General features: G+C 44.1%; 1 protein-coding gene across 2 annotated transcripts; it reads right to left on the minus strand.

Moving 5' to 3' along the window:
• Positions 1–241: 241 nt before the first annotated feature.
• Positions 242–11,403, minus strand: SERPINE2 (serpin family E member 2). Of its 2 annotated transcripts, none has more exons than XM_054385938.1 (8): positions 11,148–11,403; positions 8,550–8,777; positions 7,066–7,263; positions 3,839–4,037; positions 3,594–3,694; positions 2,241–2,327; positions 1,596–1,679; positions 242–823 (listed from the first exon to the last, which is right to left on the minus strand). In XM_054385938.1, exons 1-8 carry the CDS (start codon positions 11,401–11,403, stop codon positions 786–788), a joined length of 1,191 nt encoding a protein of 396 aa, XP_054241913.1. In that variant the 3' UTR covers positions 242–785. The 2 variants fall into 2 exon arrangements, with proteins under 2 accessions (XP_054241913.1, XP_054241914.1); XM_054385939.1 differs by having other exon boundaries at positions 3,576–3,694.
• Between the last annotated feature and the right edge of the window lie 3,335 nt (positions 11,404–14,738).

Here is a 14,738-nt window from a genome sequence, read left to right on the forward strand (position 1 = left end):
ATTGTAGACAATAAAACTACCCCCACACAAATCCTTCTCCACCTCTTTCCTTCACCTTCTGCAGAAAGAAGATTCAACCAAGTATTTTCCAGGGCTCTGGACCCAGTAACCCATCAGCACAAACACAGTCCACACCACTGACTGTTCATAATGCAGTTTTATTTCTTCCTTTGTACAAAACCAAAAAACAAATATAAAATTTAAATCCAATAGAAAGTGTAGCCTAGCAATGGCACGTTTACATCACACAGACAGGACAATGTGATGTGTATCTACACCACATTAGTTTCAAAACTCAGTGATACATGCACTAAATAAAAATTGCTAGAACCTTTCATCTATTTCTACCAAGAATATCCAGGGATCAAGACACTCAAGAACCAAAAAGGAATCTCGACAGGTGGTATCTACACAATTAGACCTTTCCCACACAAAGAAAAAAACCCAACATTAATAGAAATGTTTACCATTGCTCATTAAAAATCCTCTCACAAAAGCCATACATAAAATTCTTAGTAGATACAGAAAAAGCTCAGGAGTTTGTTAGCATAGGCAACCAGTCAGTAGTTTAGAGAATCCTTTATACATTTTGAAGAGACACTGTAGGTTTCAATCTGCATTTTTTCACCACCAAGCCAGAAATACTTTGACTCCTGTTTCAAAACCCACCCAGTGGTTACAACTAGCTCTTGAGTGATGTCAGAGAGTAGTGTACAAAACATTTAACAGGACAGGGGTGTGCACATGAGACTGTTTACTTCTTGAAGAGAAAGTCTTTTCCACATTCAAGGTTTGTTTATTTGTCCCATAAACAAGATTGTACCTGAGGGATGAAGTGAGAGCAAGAATTACTAGAGTCTGTAAATAAACTTTTCCATGAAATCCTCAGAGGGCAGCCAAGCCACCTCACCCCACTCCTGTCAAGCCTCCCTCTAGTCTGAGCCCAGGGAAGGAATGTTTGGATAGATGACCAGCTCCTACTTCTAGGCACACACAGTTCTGTGATGTTTTGTGGGATGGTGACCGAAGCCTACTCCACCCCCCAGTGCTGACAGCTGGCACCTTGTTCCCTACTAATGGGCATATCTATCATCCACATGTCACTGCAAGAAACAGATGAGCTATTCAGGTAACTGGGGCAAGCTCTGCTCTAGGAGTCAATCCATACTGCAGAGAAATCACCATCACTGTTTGAATACTCACTTCTGTTCCCAGCTGGCTGGGGCATCACCCTAGATCTCCAGAGCCCCTATATCAGCCTTTGCCCTAGCACTATTTTCCTGTCCATCAGAAGGCTGCATCCTAGTCACTAATTCACCACCAGTTATTTCATCTCCACTCATGAAACTAAGAGTTAGACTTATTTGTACCCATGAACCTGCCAGAACCATGCTTGGTTCTGTTAACTTGGCAGCCAGTATTTACACATTCCCCATTCTGACTATGCTCAGATAAAATAATCTAATATTAAAGGCATAAAACCACACTTGCAGGATTTTAGTTTTGAAGAAGTAGTTATTCAGTAGCTCCAGACTTCTTTTGTCTATTGCATAGCTGATAACTTCTAAGACAAAGCCCTCACAAATGCTGCTTACCTGTAGGATTGTGCCGGATGAAAAACACAAACGGTCTGTCTACGATGAACCAGGGAGGGGATGACCTGGCTATCAAAATTGCAGCTTGCAAGAGAAAGAAGGTTTAAAGTTAGACAGTGTAGGATACCTGAGATCTACTAATGTGGACAGTTAAAGCCACACAGATTGTGGTGGTGGTGTTCTAGGAACCATATTAAAAAGACAACACAACAGCCCTAGAAAGCTGGAAGTCAGTCTTTGGTTGTCACCCAAAGGAGGTAGCAGCTTAGGCCTCCTTGCCATTTGATTAGCCAGGAACATTAACCTGGTAGCCAAAGGGTTAGCTATTAGAAAACACTTCTCCAGAAGAAAGTATTTTTATATTGCCTGAAAGTATACCAGTGGTCTGATCAGCATTGGAAGCTCTTGAGAAGCTACATAAAATATATCAACTCATCCAAATCATGGAGGAGAAGAATAGTTTTGGTTGGAAAAGACCTTTAAGACAGACTTCAACCAATATATAAATCCACCAAGTCTGGTGCTAAACTGTGTCCCTTAGCATCAAGCCAGGGTGCATTCCTACCATGGTCTCAGCATGGGCTATCTGTGCTCAGTGGCCTTCTTTCTAATGGAGCTTTGAGTCTTACAGTTACCAGCACTTACTTGTTGCTGCAGAAGCTTTGGTTCCATCTTCGCTAACTTCAATTTTGGTCTTTTGCAGAACGTGAGATACATGAAGACTTTCTGTCCCTGAAACACCCAAGGAGAGCAGCACTTTAACTGCACAAGTCCTGAAGCACCTTGTGGCTAGCAGCTATGCTAGCCTGGCTAAGAATCAGTAAAGCTGAAGGTTACAGCTGAAATCCTCATACTGCAGTGAGGAACACTACCAGTAGTATCTCTGAACACAATCACTACCTTGGTAATTACAAAAATAACAGAGAGGAGGGAAGATTAAGATAAGAAAACCTAGTAAACAGGGAATAACCTATTTGGTGGTTCGAGTTAGAAGTGTTCACTTGCATTTTTAAAGGACTGAAAAAAACAATGCTATCTGATTTTAAGTTGCACTCCCATTTATCTCAGTGTCAGGGAAAGAAAGCACTTGGCAAGGCACCTTGCTTTCAGCGCAACAGGGATTTGTTTTCAGATTAAGTCAGCACAAAGCAGGTTTTCTGTTGGATCTCTCTGTAGAAGCTAATCAAGAGTTTAATGGAAGCAGAGAACAGAAATAAGGTCACACTTGAGAGCCATGAGTTGAACAATGTCTACACTACATTTTCAGATACTAATATTGACAGGACAATGGGTGATGGTTTTAAACTAAAAGAGGGGAGATTTTAGAACAGATAGAAGGAAGGTTTTGTTAGCATTGAGGGTGGTGAGACACTGTTCCAGGTTGCCCAGACACATGGTAGATGCTCCATCCCTGGAAACATTCCAGGTCAGGTTGGACAGGGCTTTGAATAAGCTGCTCTAGTTGCAGATGACCCTGCTGACTCCAGTGGGGTTGGACTAGATGACTTTTAAAGACCCTTTCCCACCCAAACCAGTCTATGATTCTGTTCTATTTACAGCTCTGGTTTGGTCCAGTCCCTTAAACTGGGAATTTGGTCCTTTTCTTGAGCTTTCCTTTGTTCAAAAGTCATTTAGCACAAAATTCAGGGAACAGTTAAATACTGGCACTTGCAGTATTTGTAACAGTCTAAGGCATGATGGTGTCCTGCCATGACTTTAGACAGTGCTTGAGACTCTCAGGTTGTAATATCACATCTTAAGAATCTGACCCACATGATTTACTGAAATACAAAGGGAAAAAAAAAAAAAAAAAAGAAAAGCAGTATTCAACAGAAGACAGCAGCCATGCTTGGCTGGCTACAACACAGCTCCAATGTCACGGTAACACTTATCCAAGAGACAGACAACTGCACTGGTCAGACAATGCTTTATTCAACAACGAGACTATGAAGGACCACCATGGATCAAAAAAACCCAAACCAAACAAAACCAACTTACTTGTTATCTTTGCAAAGTTTGCCTTCGACTGGTCAAACATATCCGTAATGCCAAGTGCTTTCAGAGGGTCCTTTAAGTCTGTTTCTGCTACTGCTGTAAATCTAGTTGGAATAAACAACATAGAAGAGATCAGTATTAGGCAGGAAAGCTGCCTCAGTCCCTCAGATATGTATGACCATCAGAGGAGCATGTACATGACCCCCAGAACACTCCCTGACAGACAAATGGATGATGTCAGTACTTACTTTGGCAAAATAACCTGTACTCTTTTTGCTACCATGGTGGTCATCCAGCTTCCTATCGTTTTGGTGCTGATGTGGGGAATGATGGCAGAGAGGGGTGTGGTGCTCTCTGTGGGCAGAGCGATCAGCATGCTTATCATCTCACCGTGGTAGGGCAGCTCGATGATGTTATACCACAGCTCATTTGGAGTACTTGTTGTGCCTAAAAAAAAAAAAATATATATAACAAAGGTCATCAACCACGATGCTCACAGCCTTGTATCTCTATTTTACCCTTAGACACTGACTAAAGTAGAGGAGGACCTGGGAGTGTTTGTGGACAACAAGTTGCCCATGAGGCAGCAACGTGCTTTTTGCCAAGATGGTCAATGATCTCCTGTCATGCATGAAGACCACCAAGGCCAGCAGGTTGATGAAAATTGTCCTCCCCCCCTGTACTCTGCCCTGATGAGACCACGTCTGGAGTACTGTGTCTAGTTATGTGCCACCCGGTTCAAGAGAGTAAAGGAACTCCTGGAGAGAGCCTAGCAAAGGCTATAAAGGTGATGAAGGAATTGGAGCATCTCCCTGACAAGAAAAGACTGACAGAGCTGGGGCTGTCTAGCCTGTACATGAAAAGACTAAGAGGGGATCTTATCCATACTTATCAGTATCTAAAGGGCAGGAGTCAAGAAGGGTCCAGAGGCTTTTCAGTGGTTTCCACTGGCAAGACAAAGAGCAAGAGACACAAACTGGACCCAAAGAGGTTCCATCTGAACACAAAGAAAAAATCCTTTGTGAGGGTGCTGGAGCCCTAGCCCAAGCTGCCCAGAGAGGTTGTGGAGTCTCCTCTGGAGAAATTTCAAATCTGCTGTATGTTGTCATGCTGGGTAACCTGCTCTGTGTGACCCTGCTTCAGCAGGGGTGTTGGACTGGATAATCTCCAGAGGTCCCTTCCAATCCCTACCATTCTGCAATTCTGATCTAAGAATCTGTTAGAAAAGCTTTAGCCCACATCTGAAAACTGACTGTAGGAAGTCCTAGGCTGCCTTCCTGCTAGGCAACCCTTCAGAAGTGGCTCAGGCTTTGTGAAAATGCTAGTACACGATGACACCATGATGCAAATACTCATTTGAGTTTGCTATGCATACTTTGCCAGACACACCTCATCAGAGCATCAGGCCAACTATGTTAGGAGTCACCAGGTCTGCGAATCAGCTGGATCTCCAATACAGATATCAGATGTACAAGGACCAACCAAGCACTGAGAAACAAAGAGCAAAAAAACCCCAAGCAACAGACTGTCTTTTCCAGCTGAAGAAATCTTACAGCTAGCTTTTTTTTTTCCTCCCCTCCAAGAGCTCCTGTTTGAAGTATCTGCTGCATTTACTTTATCATCTTGCTTAATAAGGGTCTCCATAGCAAGTGGTCCTAGGTCCTCCAAAGCAGTGGGGAACAGCCACAGTGAGGCAGTGCATGAGACCAGTTAAATGAGGAGTGAGATGAGCTGCAGACATGCTGTGAAGACTGGTTTTGAGCAGCCCTCTCCTCCTCCAAGTTCCCTTTGGTTGCTGTGGGATTTCTGGCATGTGGCTGGGATGCAAATGATTTTTATAGGAGTTTCAAGTGAACACTTGTCAGTTTAACTACAGACAGGGTTTCTGGGAAAGTTTTTGGATAGCAGCAAGATCTTATTACCTTTCCCTTTCTTCAAGTAAGTCTGCACTTGTCAGCCCAAGCTGAAAATCCATGTCTCCATCTTGCTGCCAGGACCACGCATGCAGCCTGCCTTGACTGAGCTCCTGCTGCTAGGAAACTGGCAGCCGTGCATCGAGTTTGCAGGAATTGTGTCAAGCTCAGCAGTTTAATCATTTCCTTTCATTATGGCACTGGCTCGCAAACAAGGGTCTGCAGATCACAATGCTGGTTGCAGAAGCCAGCTACAGGACAGTCACAAAAGATAGACTGTCCAAGAGCAAAGCACCACTTTTCTGACCTGCTACATGCTACTAAGTCTTAGGACTGAGGTATATAAAACACATGAGGGACTCATCTTCACAGTCAATTGATAGGATTTAAGATGCTTAAGATATTTATTAAAGATCCCTTTTCAAGCTTAAGTAAGGTAGAAGCCCTGTGGTAGGATATCTGGAGATACTCAACCTGAAACAGCTTTCCTAGCTGAAACACAGGCCAACATAATGTAATTTTCAATCAGAAGTCAAAAGCCTTTAGTCTTGCTAAAGCCTGCTTATGTTATGAGCTTCTTTCAGACTCCACAGATAAGGACCATACACTGCAGGAGACCTCCCCACCTCCCCTGCTCCCTCTTTCAGCAGTTCTCAAAGCATTATACTACATTCTGCTCTAATACCTGGGTTTTGGACAGTTTACTTTAACACAAAGCTACTACTGTTAGTTGAGCACTACCAATAGTAAAACTAGGTATTTAAGAGCACAGTGGGTCTGAGATTTTTGGATTTACAGCAAGCTGTAGTCTCAAGCTGTATTTAGTACACAAGGAAATGAGCTCCAGGCAGCACTTCTTTTCTTGGAAGGAAGCAACAGAAAGTGTTTTTATCAGAGCTTCAATCTTTGACCAATAAAATCCCCACAGGACTGTAAAGCTGAAGCTCTGAAATATATTATCAGTGCACCGAGCTGCCCGTGTCAGCTCTGAGTGTCCCTGATGGAAGCCTGGCTGAACCTGCTGAACTTCTTTTCACTTGTGACTCAATGTGAATGTGAAAAGCAAGTTCACACCTTGAGAGAGAGCCAGCATACTGACACTGAGCTCCTCTGGCTCCCACAGGACTGGGGTCTGTGCAAGTCCTATTCTTTATTCTTCAGTAAAATAGAGAGTGATTCTACTCCAATCTTTTCTTCATGCACAACTCAAAGAAAACTCAAGGCTCTGTTTCTGTTGGCTGCTTCTCTTTATTTTTGCCCCTTACTTACTGCAAAGCTTAAGTAAAAAAGTTGTCAGTTTGGGTACTTCTGATTTTCCTTTTTAAAGGCAAAAGATAAGGCAATCACTTTGACAGAGTACCCTACCCAGCCTTAAGCAGCCCTCAAATTCCTTGCACAGCAAGTTCATCCCTACTTCAGCAGCCTGAGATAGTTCTCTAACACAAAGCTTCCTCAATCAGCTAGCAAAAGCAATACCATTAAACAGCACATGTATAGGAAAATCTTGTTGGAGTTGGAAGGAAAAGAGAAATTTTACAGCCATTGCTGGTCACTGAGCTTACCACAACGGAAGATGGATAACTGGGACAGCATAGGGACTTGGTAGGTCTTCCCATCAGCTCCATAAAATGGACGTTTTTTTGTATTTTCAGGTCGAAATCTTGATTTCCACAAGCCTTTGAAATACACAGCATTTACTAGAACCAGTCGGGTCAAGCTGCCATCAATATCATCTGGAGCTAGAACCTGATCAATCATACCTAGAAGAAATAGAAAGTCTAAGAACCTGCTGCCATAACATCAGCCAACTGTTCATCAAGAATCTTACTTTAGGCCACTTGACCTGCAAGGGTGCCAGCTCCTCACAGAAGCAGAAAATAGCTTGGGTTGGAAGGGACCTTAAAGATCATCTAGTTCCAACCCCTCACCACAGGCAGGGGCACCTCCTACTAGAACAGGTTGCTCAAGGCCCCATCCAACTTGGCTTTGAACACTTTCAGGGCTGGAGCCTCCACAACATCTGTGGACAACCTATTCCAGTGCCTCACTGCCTTCAAAGGAAAGAATTTCTTTCTTAATGACTAATCTAAGTCTGGATTGTTCCATCTGAAGCCGTTATCCCTCATCCTGTCCCTACATGGCACAGGGCAACGCATTTGAGGTTCACAAAATCAGTAGTATTCTGTCAAAGTAAACCTCTGGGATAATTAGAAACAAACTCTTGCTAATCAAGAGACAGACATTAGAACTAAGAGTGCTTTACCCTTCCAGCATGAGAGCAGATCTAAAACCATGTTGCAGTGCTAATAGTTTCGGCTGAAGCACCTCCCCATTTTACACACTGCTTGCACCATTGCTATGCAAAATTGGTGAAGTGGTAGAGAATTTGACAGCCTCGTTTCACAAAGAGCACATCCAAGTTTGTTAATGCACACCCAGGAGGTGCTGGCTTTAACTTCAAGGTATACCAAATGCATAGGTCACATAGACTAAGTGTGTGGTCAAGTATTATCTCCGACTTTAGCATATATTAGCTTGACAAGTAGATTCCAGGAGGCTTGAACTGTAAGAAGTTCTGTGGAGGCAGGGTCAATTAAAAATGCTCTACTAAACATGACTCCCATGAACACAGCCATAGCTTGCAAGAGCTTAGGGCAGTAAGAGCAAAACCTGAGCCACTCTACAGCTTTCCACAAATCTGATTTGCTGAGTGAAAACAGAGTTGCTTGAATGTAGGTTTTATGTTTGAAAAAGCAGAACTCCAACTGAACTCTGCTTCTTGTATGAGGATAACAAACAATAGAAGCTCCCCTAGTCCCACAGGCAGATGAACACACACACACACACACACTCACATCCCTCAAGGCCACCAGACAGGCACATCTGCTGGGTCATTAAGACCACAGGTACCTGGCCCACCAGCTCCAAAACATCACACTAATGCCAGCTAAAAGGCAGAACTTCTACCTCCTCATCCTTCCATGTGAATCAGAGGTCTCAGACACCACCCCCCTCAGCCACACAAGAGGCACTCACCAATACTCACCCCGCGTTTCATTTTTCACCCACTGGTTGATGGAATCACAAGCTGCATTTGGGTCCTCAAAGTCCACGCTCTTGACACTGCACTGAAACACCTCTTTGTTCCTTGTAACAAAAGGCACTTCCATTTTAAAGCCACTCTTTGCAAATACTGCATTAGCAATTGTAACAATGTCTTTATTCTTTTTTGAGACTATGAGCCTGTTTATCTTCTTTAAGGCTTTACCAACTCCTAGTTAAAAAGAACAGCAAGTTTAATTTAGAATAAGATGAACAAACATTTACTTTATATGCAACTATTCATGACATGAAAGGTCAGACATTAAGTGCTGGACTAGGAGACCAAAGCAGGCATTCTGAGGGGCTTTCCAAAATACCAATTCCTGATCTCTCATCTGAAGAACACTGTTTCCCAGCAAACACATGATCTGTGATGGCTGCTGCCCTTCAAACTTGGCTGCTCAAAATGCTGCAAAGTAGTTCAGGTGCTAGAATAGGGCTACTAACCATGCTCTACCACAGGGCAAACTGCTCCAAGACACATTTTCTATCACAAAAGCCCAGGGCACCTGTCACCTCTGTAAGAGTGACAAAAAAGTAGAGGATTCAGTCTGCTCAACTCAGGGTTATACAGGTGGTTTTGAACCTCAGAGCACAAAGCAGAAGTTGTTCTCTCGCCATCCTTCCATTCCATTTACTGGAGAATAATGGAAGCTGTTAAGATTTCTGTAATAAGGTTCAAGTCTTAAAGACTAGGTGCTGGCCTAAATCAGCTACAAGCAGGAGTCAACCCCTTAACACATGAACTTGCCATCAAAAAAAAGGGAAAGCAGCAGGTTCCAGTGCCTACAGTCAAGATCCTGAGGACCTGAAAGCAGCTTGTACTAAGTGCTTGCTAGCTCCTTCACTGTGTGTGAGGGAAGGCATATGGCAGCACAGAAGAACTGCTATGTTCACCATACCCAGCTCTCCTCGTTACAGCTTATGAATGAGGGCTTGTCTACACAAGGAAGCTCTTGCCAGGCAGGCAGCCTCATGCTCAACCATGACATTGAGCTGGGTCCTTGGTTGGCTGTTTTTACAGCAGTTAACGGGCTCCCTCTGTTTCCCAACAAGGAAAGGCAGCAACACTTCCAGACTGCTTCCTTATGCAGACAAACTTGAGATAGGAGATACAAAGGGAGTAAATTAGTTCAGAGTTATTCTCTTAGCTACAAATAAGAAAAAAGCCTCAGATGGCTTTGCTGTTTCACGTGTCACAGCTGCTTCAGCAGCGTAGTTTGTACAGATTGCTACATGTTCACTCTCCAATATGATGGGCAAACTCTTCTGGAGAACATACCATAACAGAGGTTCTCAAACTGAATGCTGTGGACCACTGGTGGTCCGCGGAGCACTTGGTGGTGATCCGGGGAGAGCTGGCTGGTCTCATGATGCTGGCTCTCCTCTTTGCTTCCAGCTGCTAAATTGCATTAAAAGACAGCTAAAGATAAATTAAACACTTTCCAACTGTTACCTTTCCAAAGTTGGTGTGGTTGCCAAATGACTGTAAGGCAATCATGAACAAGAGCAGAGGAGATCTGTGTGAAGAGACAGGTAGTATTCCATAACAAGTCTCTAGAAGGTACTGGCTACCTTCTTTAGAAGTTTGAGAACCTCTGTCTCAGTATTAGAAATTCTTGCAGTCCAAATAAAACACTTGAAATGTTTTGCAAGTACTTATATTTTGAGCATTCATTTGCCACTCAAGTTGGTTATCCCATGAAGAGATTTCAATCTTCAGCATTCGGATCTTAAGCTGACAAATTGGTTTGCTTTAAAACCCAGCACCAAAACAGCAAAGCAAGTGAAGACAGGACAACACAGTTCAAGATTTAAGTGTGCACTTACTTTGTGGAGGGTGTCCTATTCCTGGAAGGAAGGCAGAATGCTGGCACTAAGATGTTAAGTCTTACAGGCAAACACTCACATGAATACTCATCATGCAAAGTAAAGCAGCAAGAACCTTCAGCCTATACCCTCTTCAGGGGCAGGCATTGCCAGAGGAATACAAACACAGATGCATGCAATGTCAGGCTCAGAGATGAGCAGAAATGGCTGTTTTCAGAAGAGGGCACAAGAAGAACTGCAAGATTCAGGCATCTTGACAGCAGAAACACAAACAAAGCTGAAGAGCATCCAAGTGAAATTGTCAGTTGTGTGGTTAGTTTGCAGCACTCTGATTGTGGGGACAAGAAATATTCTCTTGCCCTGTTATTCAAGGAGTGGCACATTAAGGACTGTTCAGTATAGCCTGGAATGGGGCACTTGCAGCCTTCCTGCACTGTGCTAGCACCAGACCACCATCTACACTGCTCTGGAAAACCCATTTTGCAAGGCTGAAGGTAGCTCTAATCAGGGCCCTGAAGTCATTAACAAAGCTGCTTGCATGTACAATGTCCACACGCAAATTGCTAATTAACTTCAACCGTGTCCATTTTATGCTTTGGTAAACAGAGTTAATTGGTGCATGATGCAATCTGCCACACTTTGAAAGCCACCTCAGAACAGCATGAAGATCCTGACAAAACACACCCCAAACCACCACCTTAGAATCACTGACCATTGACGCTGTATCTCATCATAGTTGTCAGCTGCTTCTTTGTCTTGCCATCAGCCCCCAGCTGCAACACCCCCAGGACTGATGCAATCCCATGAGGAGACACAACAACGTTGTCCTGAGGTTTAGCTTTCACTATCTGATTGAAGACCTGGATACCAACATCAGAGCTAAGTTCCTCCAAAGGATAAAAACTGAACTGGGAACATACAGATGTTAAAGCCCCAAGAACAAAGAGGAGTGGGAAGCGCCAGTTCATGGTGTCTGGTTGGAGATACCTGCAAGAGGACAAGAAGGGAAAAATCAAGTCAGCTTTCACAAGTAGAACAATTTTTTTTCTTCAATTTAAATTCTTATTTACCTGAAAAGCAGCAAGTTTCACACATGCTCCATGTGCCATTCACAGAGCTCTGGCCATGGGACTCACATTTTACTGCTGTATTCTGGGTCTAGGGGTTTCCAGAAACAGGGATAAGTATAAATAGATAGAGATCAGTGACTATAACAAGACAGAAGCCACCAAGTTGGAGACTATCTTGCACCACATACAAGTTCAGCTAGTTCAGTGTTTCAGTTAAATGCAGTCTTGGCAATTCAGACTGCCCTTTAGGATCAATTAGTGCTAAGAATCCTTGTGGTGTGCTCCTTGCCCACCAAGATGTGATGCACATAATACGTTTTGTAGATCACTTTCTGCAGTGAACAGAAACATGGATACACACACAAACAGACCTCCTCTGGTGGGACTTTACATAACTGCATAACTGATGTTTTAAATGCTGGGGACAGAGAGGAAGACTAAAATTTCAAAACACAAGGTGAAGTTCGGATTTCAGCCTGTACTTTCCCATTGAAGAAAATTCCACAGATAATGAACATGGAAGGAAGTTCATTCAGCATGGGCTAGTCTTCACCTGCAAGTCTAAAACCTAACACAACTCAATATTGGTACAGCCATGGCCTCCTAGAAGTGAAGCACAAGTGGCAGCAAGTTTGTACAGGAGCTCTCAAAAACTGATTAGAGATCCAAGCCCATATCTTAAACACTGTGTACTGTAACTATGAGGCTTTATTTCCTCCTCAGGCAAGTATGTTCAATCCTTTTTTGTTAGGGCAAACAGGTACTTTGATGAACAGGCAGAACAGAATCACAGCATAGTGAGGGTTAAAAGATATCTCTGAAGATCATCCTAGTCTAAAGACCCCTGCTAAAGCAGGGTTACCCAGACCAGGTTGTCCAGGAACACAATGTCAAGGTGGGTCTGGCAGCCTGTTGCAGAGCTCCAGCACCCTCACAGGAAAAGTTTTTCCTCATGTTCAGGTGAAACCTCCTGGGTTCCAGTTTATACCCACTGGCCCTTGTGCTGTTGCTGAGCACCACTGAAAATAGTCTGCCCCACCCTCTTTCCATTCCCCCCTTCCCCCCACCCCTTAAAATAGTAATTGAGAAGATCCCCACTCCATTTTCTCTAGGCTAAGCAGCCCCAAGTCTCTCAACCTTTTCTTGTGAGAGAGATGCTTCAGTCCCCTCATCTGCATAGCCTCCAACAGACTCTCTTCAGTAGTTCCTCATCTCTCATGACCTGCAGAGCCCATTATTCAACACAGTATTCCAGATGTGTCCTCAGCAGGGCAGAGCACAGAAGGAGGAGACCCTCCCTTGACCTGCCAGCCACATTTTTCTTAATGCACCCCAGGAGATCAGTGGCTTTCTTATCCACAAGGGCACATTGATGGCTTGTGGTGAACTTGTTCACCAGAACTCCCAGGTCCTTCTCCACACGGCTGCTTTCCAACAGGTCATCCCATTACCTGTACTTGTGCAGTCATGCACCTGTTGCACTAGTCATGCAATAATCTCCTATTTCATGAAATTAGATTCTCTGCTCACCTGTGAGAATTTCACTCACAACATTTTTACTTTAAGACAGTTCAAGAGCCCCAAGTTCCAGTTCCAGACCAACAAGCCAGTTTGTTGCCTCACTGAGCTGGCTTTGGTGCTCCAAAATCTTTCAAACAGAGTCGTCACCTACTTCCCTGAAGGCTACCTAGGCTGCAGGAGGTATACAACTGATTAAAGTGTCATTTGCATACCACATTCAAAACCCCAAAATAAGTCTCTCCTCTCCTTGAGCCCTCTGCTCAGCACTGCACACTTGCTCTTCTGGCTCCAGTAGCCTCAGAGCTGGAGGCCAGCAGACACAGGCAGCACTGAGTGCGTTTTTCCCAGCAATATTCCCAGCTGCCTCCCACGCACACGGAAGGGTGTAGAGCACCAAGTGCTCTGCCATCACACACAGCCTACCTACGCTGGCAGTTCAAACCATGCTGGAGCACTTGATTACCAGAAAACCAGCTGGTGTTTGTACAGATTCATTTAATCATCTTTTAATAGCATGTACTTTAACTGTGCTGAAACACTTGAAAGCAACAAACTCGGCATTCCCACTTTCTGCAGCACCGTTTCAGGGGATGGAATTGGCTGTGTCAAAATTTGCCATTGCAGTACAGGATACACCAACTGCTCAACACGACGTAATGCAGGAGTTGAGGCAGTTTTCTCCCCTCAACCCAGCTGTCAGTGTAGCTGTGACCACAGGAGCCTGTCAGACAGATAAGTTATGCAAGAAGAAGTGAAAACACTGTCCTACAAAATAGGTTAACAGCCCGCCCACTAATTAAGCCTTTCCCATCCATCTACTAATCCGTCAAACGGTTTGAGTTACTGAAGAACCATTCGTTCCACAGGAGCTCCACACCAGCCAGCAGCTGGCACCACTTAAGCTTTGTCTGAAAACTAGTCTGTATTTAGCCAGCTGTGCCAAGACCTGCAGGAGGAAGACCTAAACACTATCTGACTGTCCTGAAGCAGGCTGAGTCATGTCCTGGATTTGTCCTGCACCCCCACACCACTGGCTACAGCTGAAGTAGCCATGGGGAGAACCAGCACCTGTCAGAGAAAGTGAACTTGGATTTTCTTAATAAACCACCTGAAACCTCTAGGTTTTGTTCTTGGGGGGAAGGCTTCCCACTTCCCTCTCTTCCAGGAAACAACTCTACCCCAACAGCAGGGCCTTGTAGGAAGCACTACTCCAAGAGAAGCTGAGTTTTGAGTTTGAAGGTATTCTTAGTAGATGTGCTTATGAGCAAACAGTCAATGTTGGTTCAGTACATCCTGCCCCATGTAGTGGTGGAGACCAGGGACAGTGATAGACAATCAGAGAGCACACCACTGAGCTGTAATTTGAAAACCCAGCTTTTGACTGAAGTAGCTCCACCTGATCCAGCCGGCAAACAAGGAGAACTGGGCTATTTTGAGCACATCTACTTGACACATTGCCAGAAGTTTATTATGAGGGCAAAGACAGGAGTGACACTTCTATGGAAGCAAATAACATAACATTGTCACATACTGCATCTGCATAAGCTTAACTGAAGTCAGGCACTTCTTTCTTCTCTGCCTTCACCACAACACACTGCAAGTTCCAAGTTTTCTTCTCCACTAGTGACAAGCCCTGCCAGACTGCGCTGCATTTTCCCCCTTGACATGCGTGAAGCCTTGTCAAAACAACCCAACTCTGCTGCCAAGGCCAC

This window comes from Indicator indicator, chromosome 13 (genome assembly GCF_027791375.1).
Source record: "Indicator indicator isolate 239-I01 chromosome 13, UM_Iind_1.1, whole genome shotgun sequence".
NCBI classification, from domain to species: domain Eukaryota; kingdom Metazoa; phylum Chordata; class Aves; order Piciformes; family Indicatoridae; genus Indicator; species Indicator indicator.

Excerpts from the sequence above, each read along its gene's own strand:
- SERPINE2 (XM_054385939.1), bottom strand. The coding sequence starts at position 11,403 with ATGAACTGGCGCTTCCCACTCCTCTTTGTTCTTGGGGCTTTAACATCT. Across the intron at positions 7,264-8,549 it reads GGTGAAAAATGAAACGCGGG|GTATGATTGATCAGGTTCTA; the intron begins GTGAGTATTGGT and ends TATTTCTTCTAG. Across the intron at positions 1,680-2,240 it reads CAAAGCTTCTGCAGCAACAA|CTGCAATTTTGATAGCCAGG; the intron begins GTAAGTGCTGGT and ends TTCTCTTGCAAG.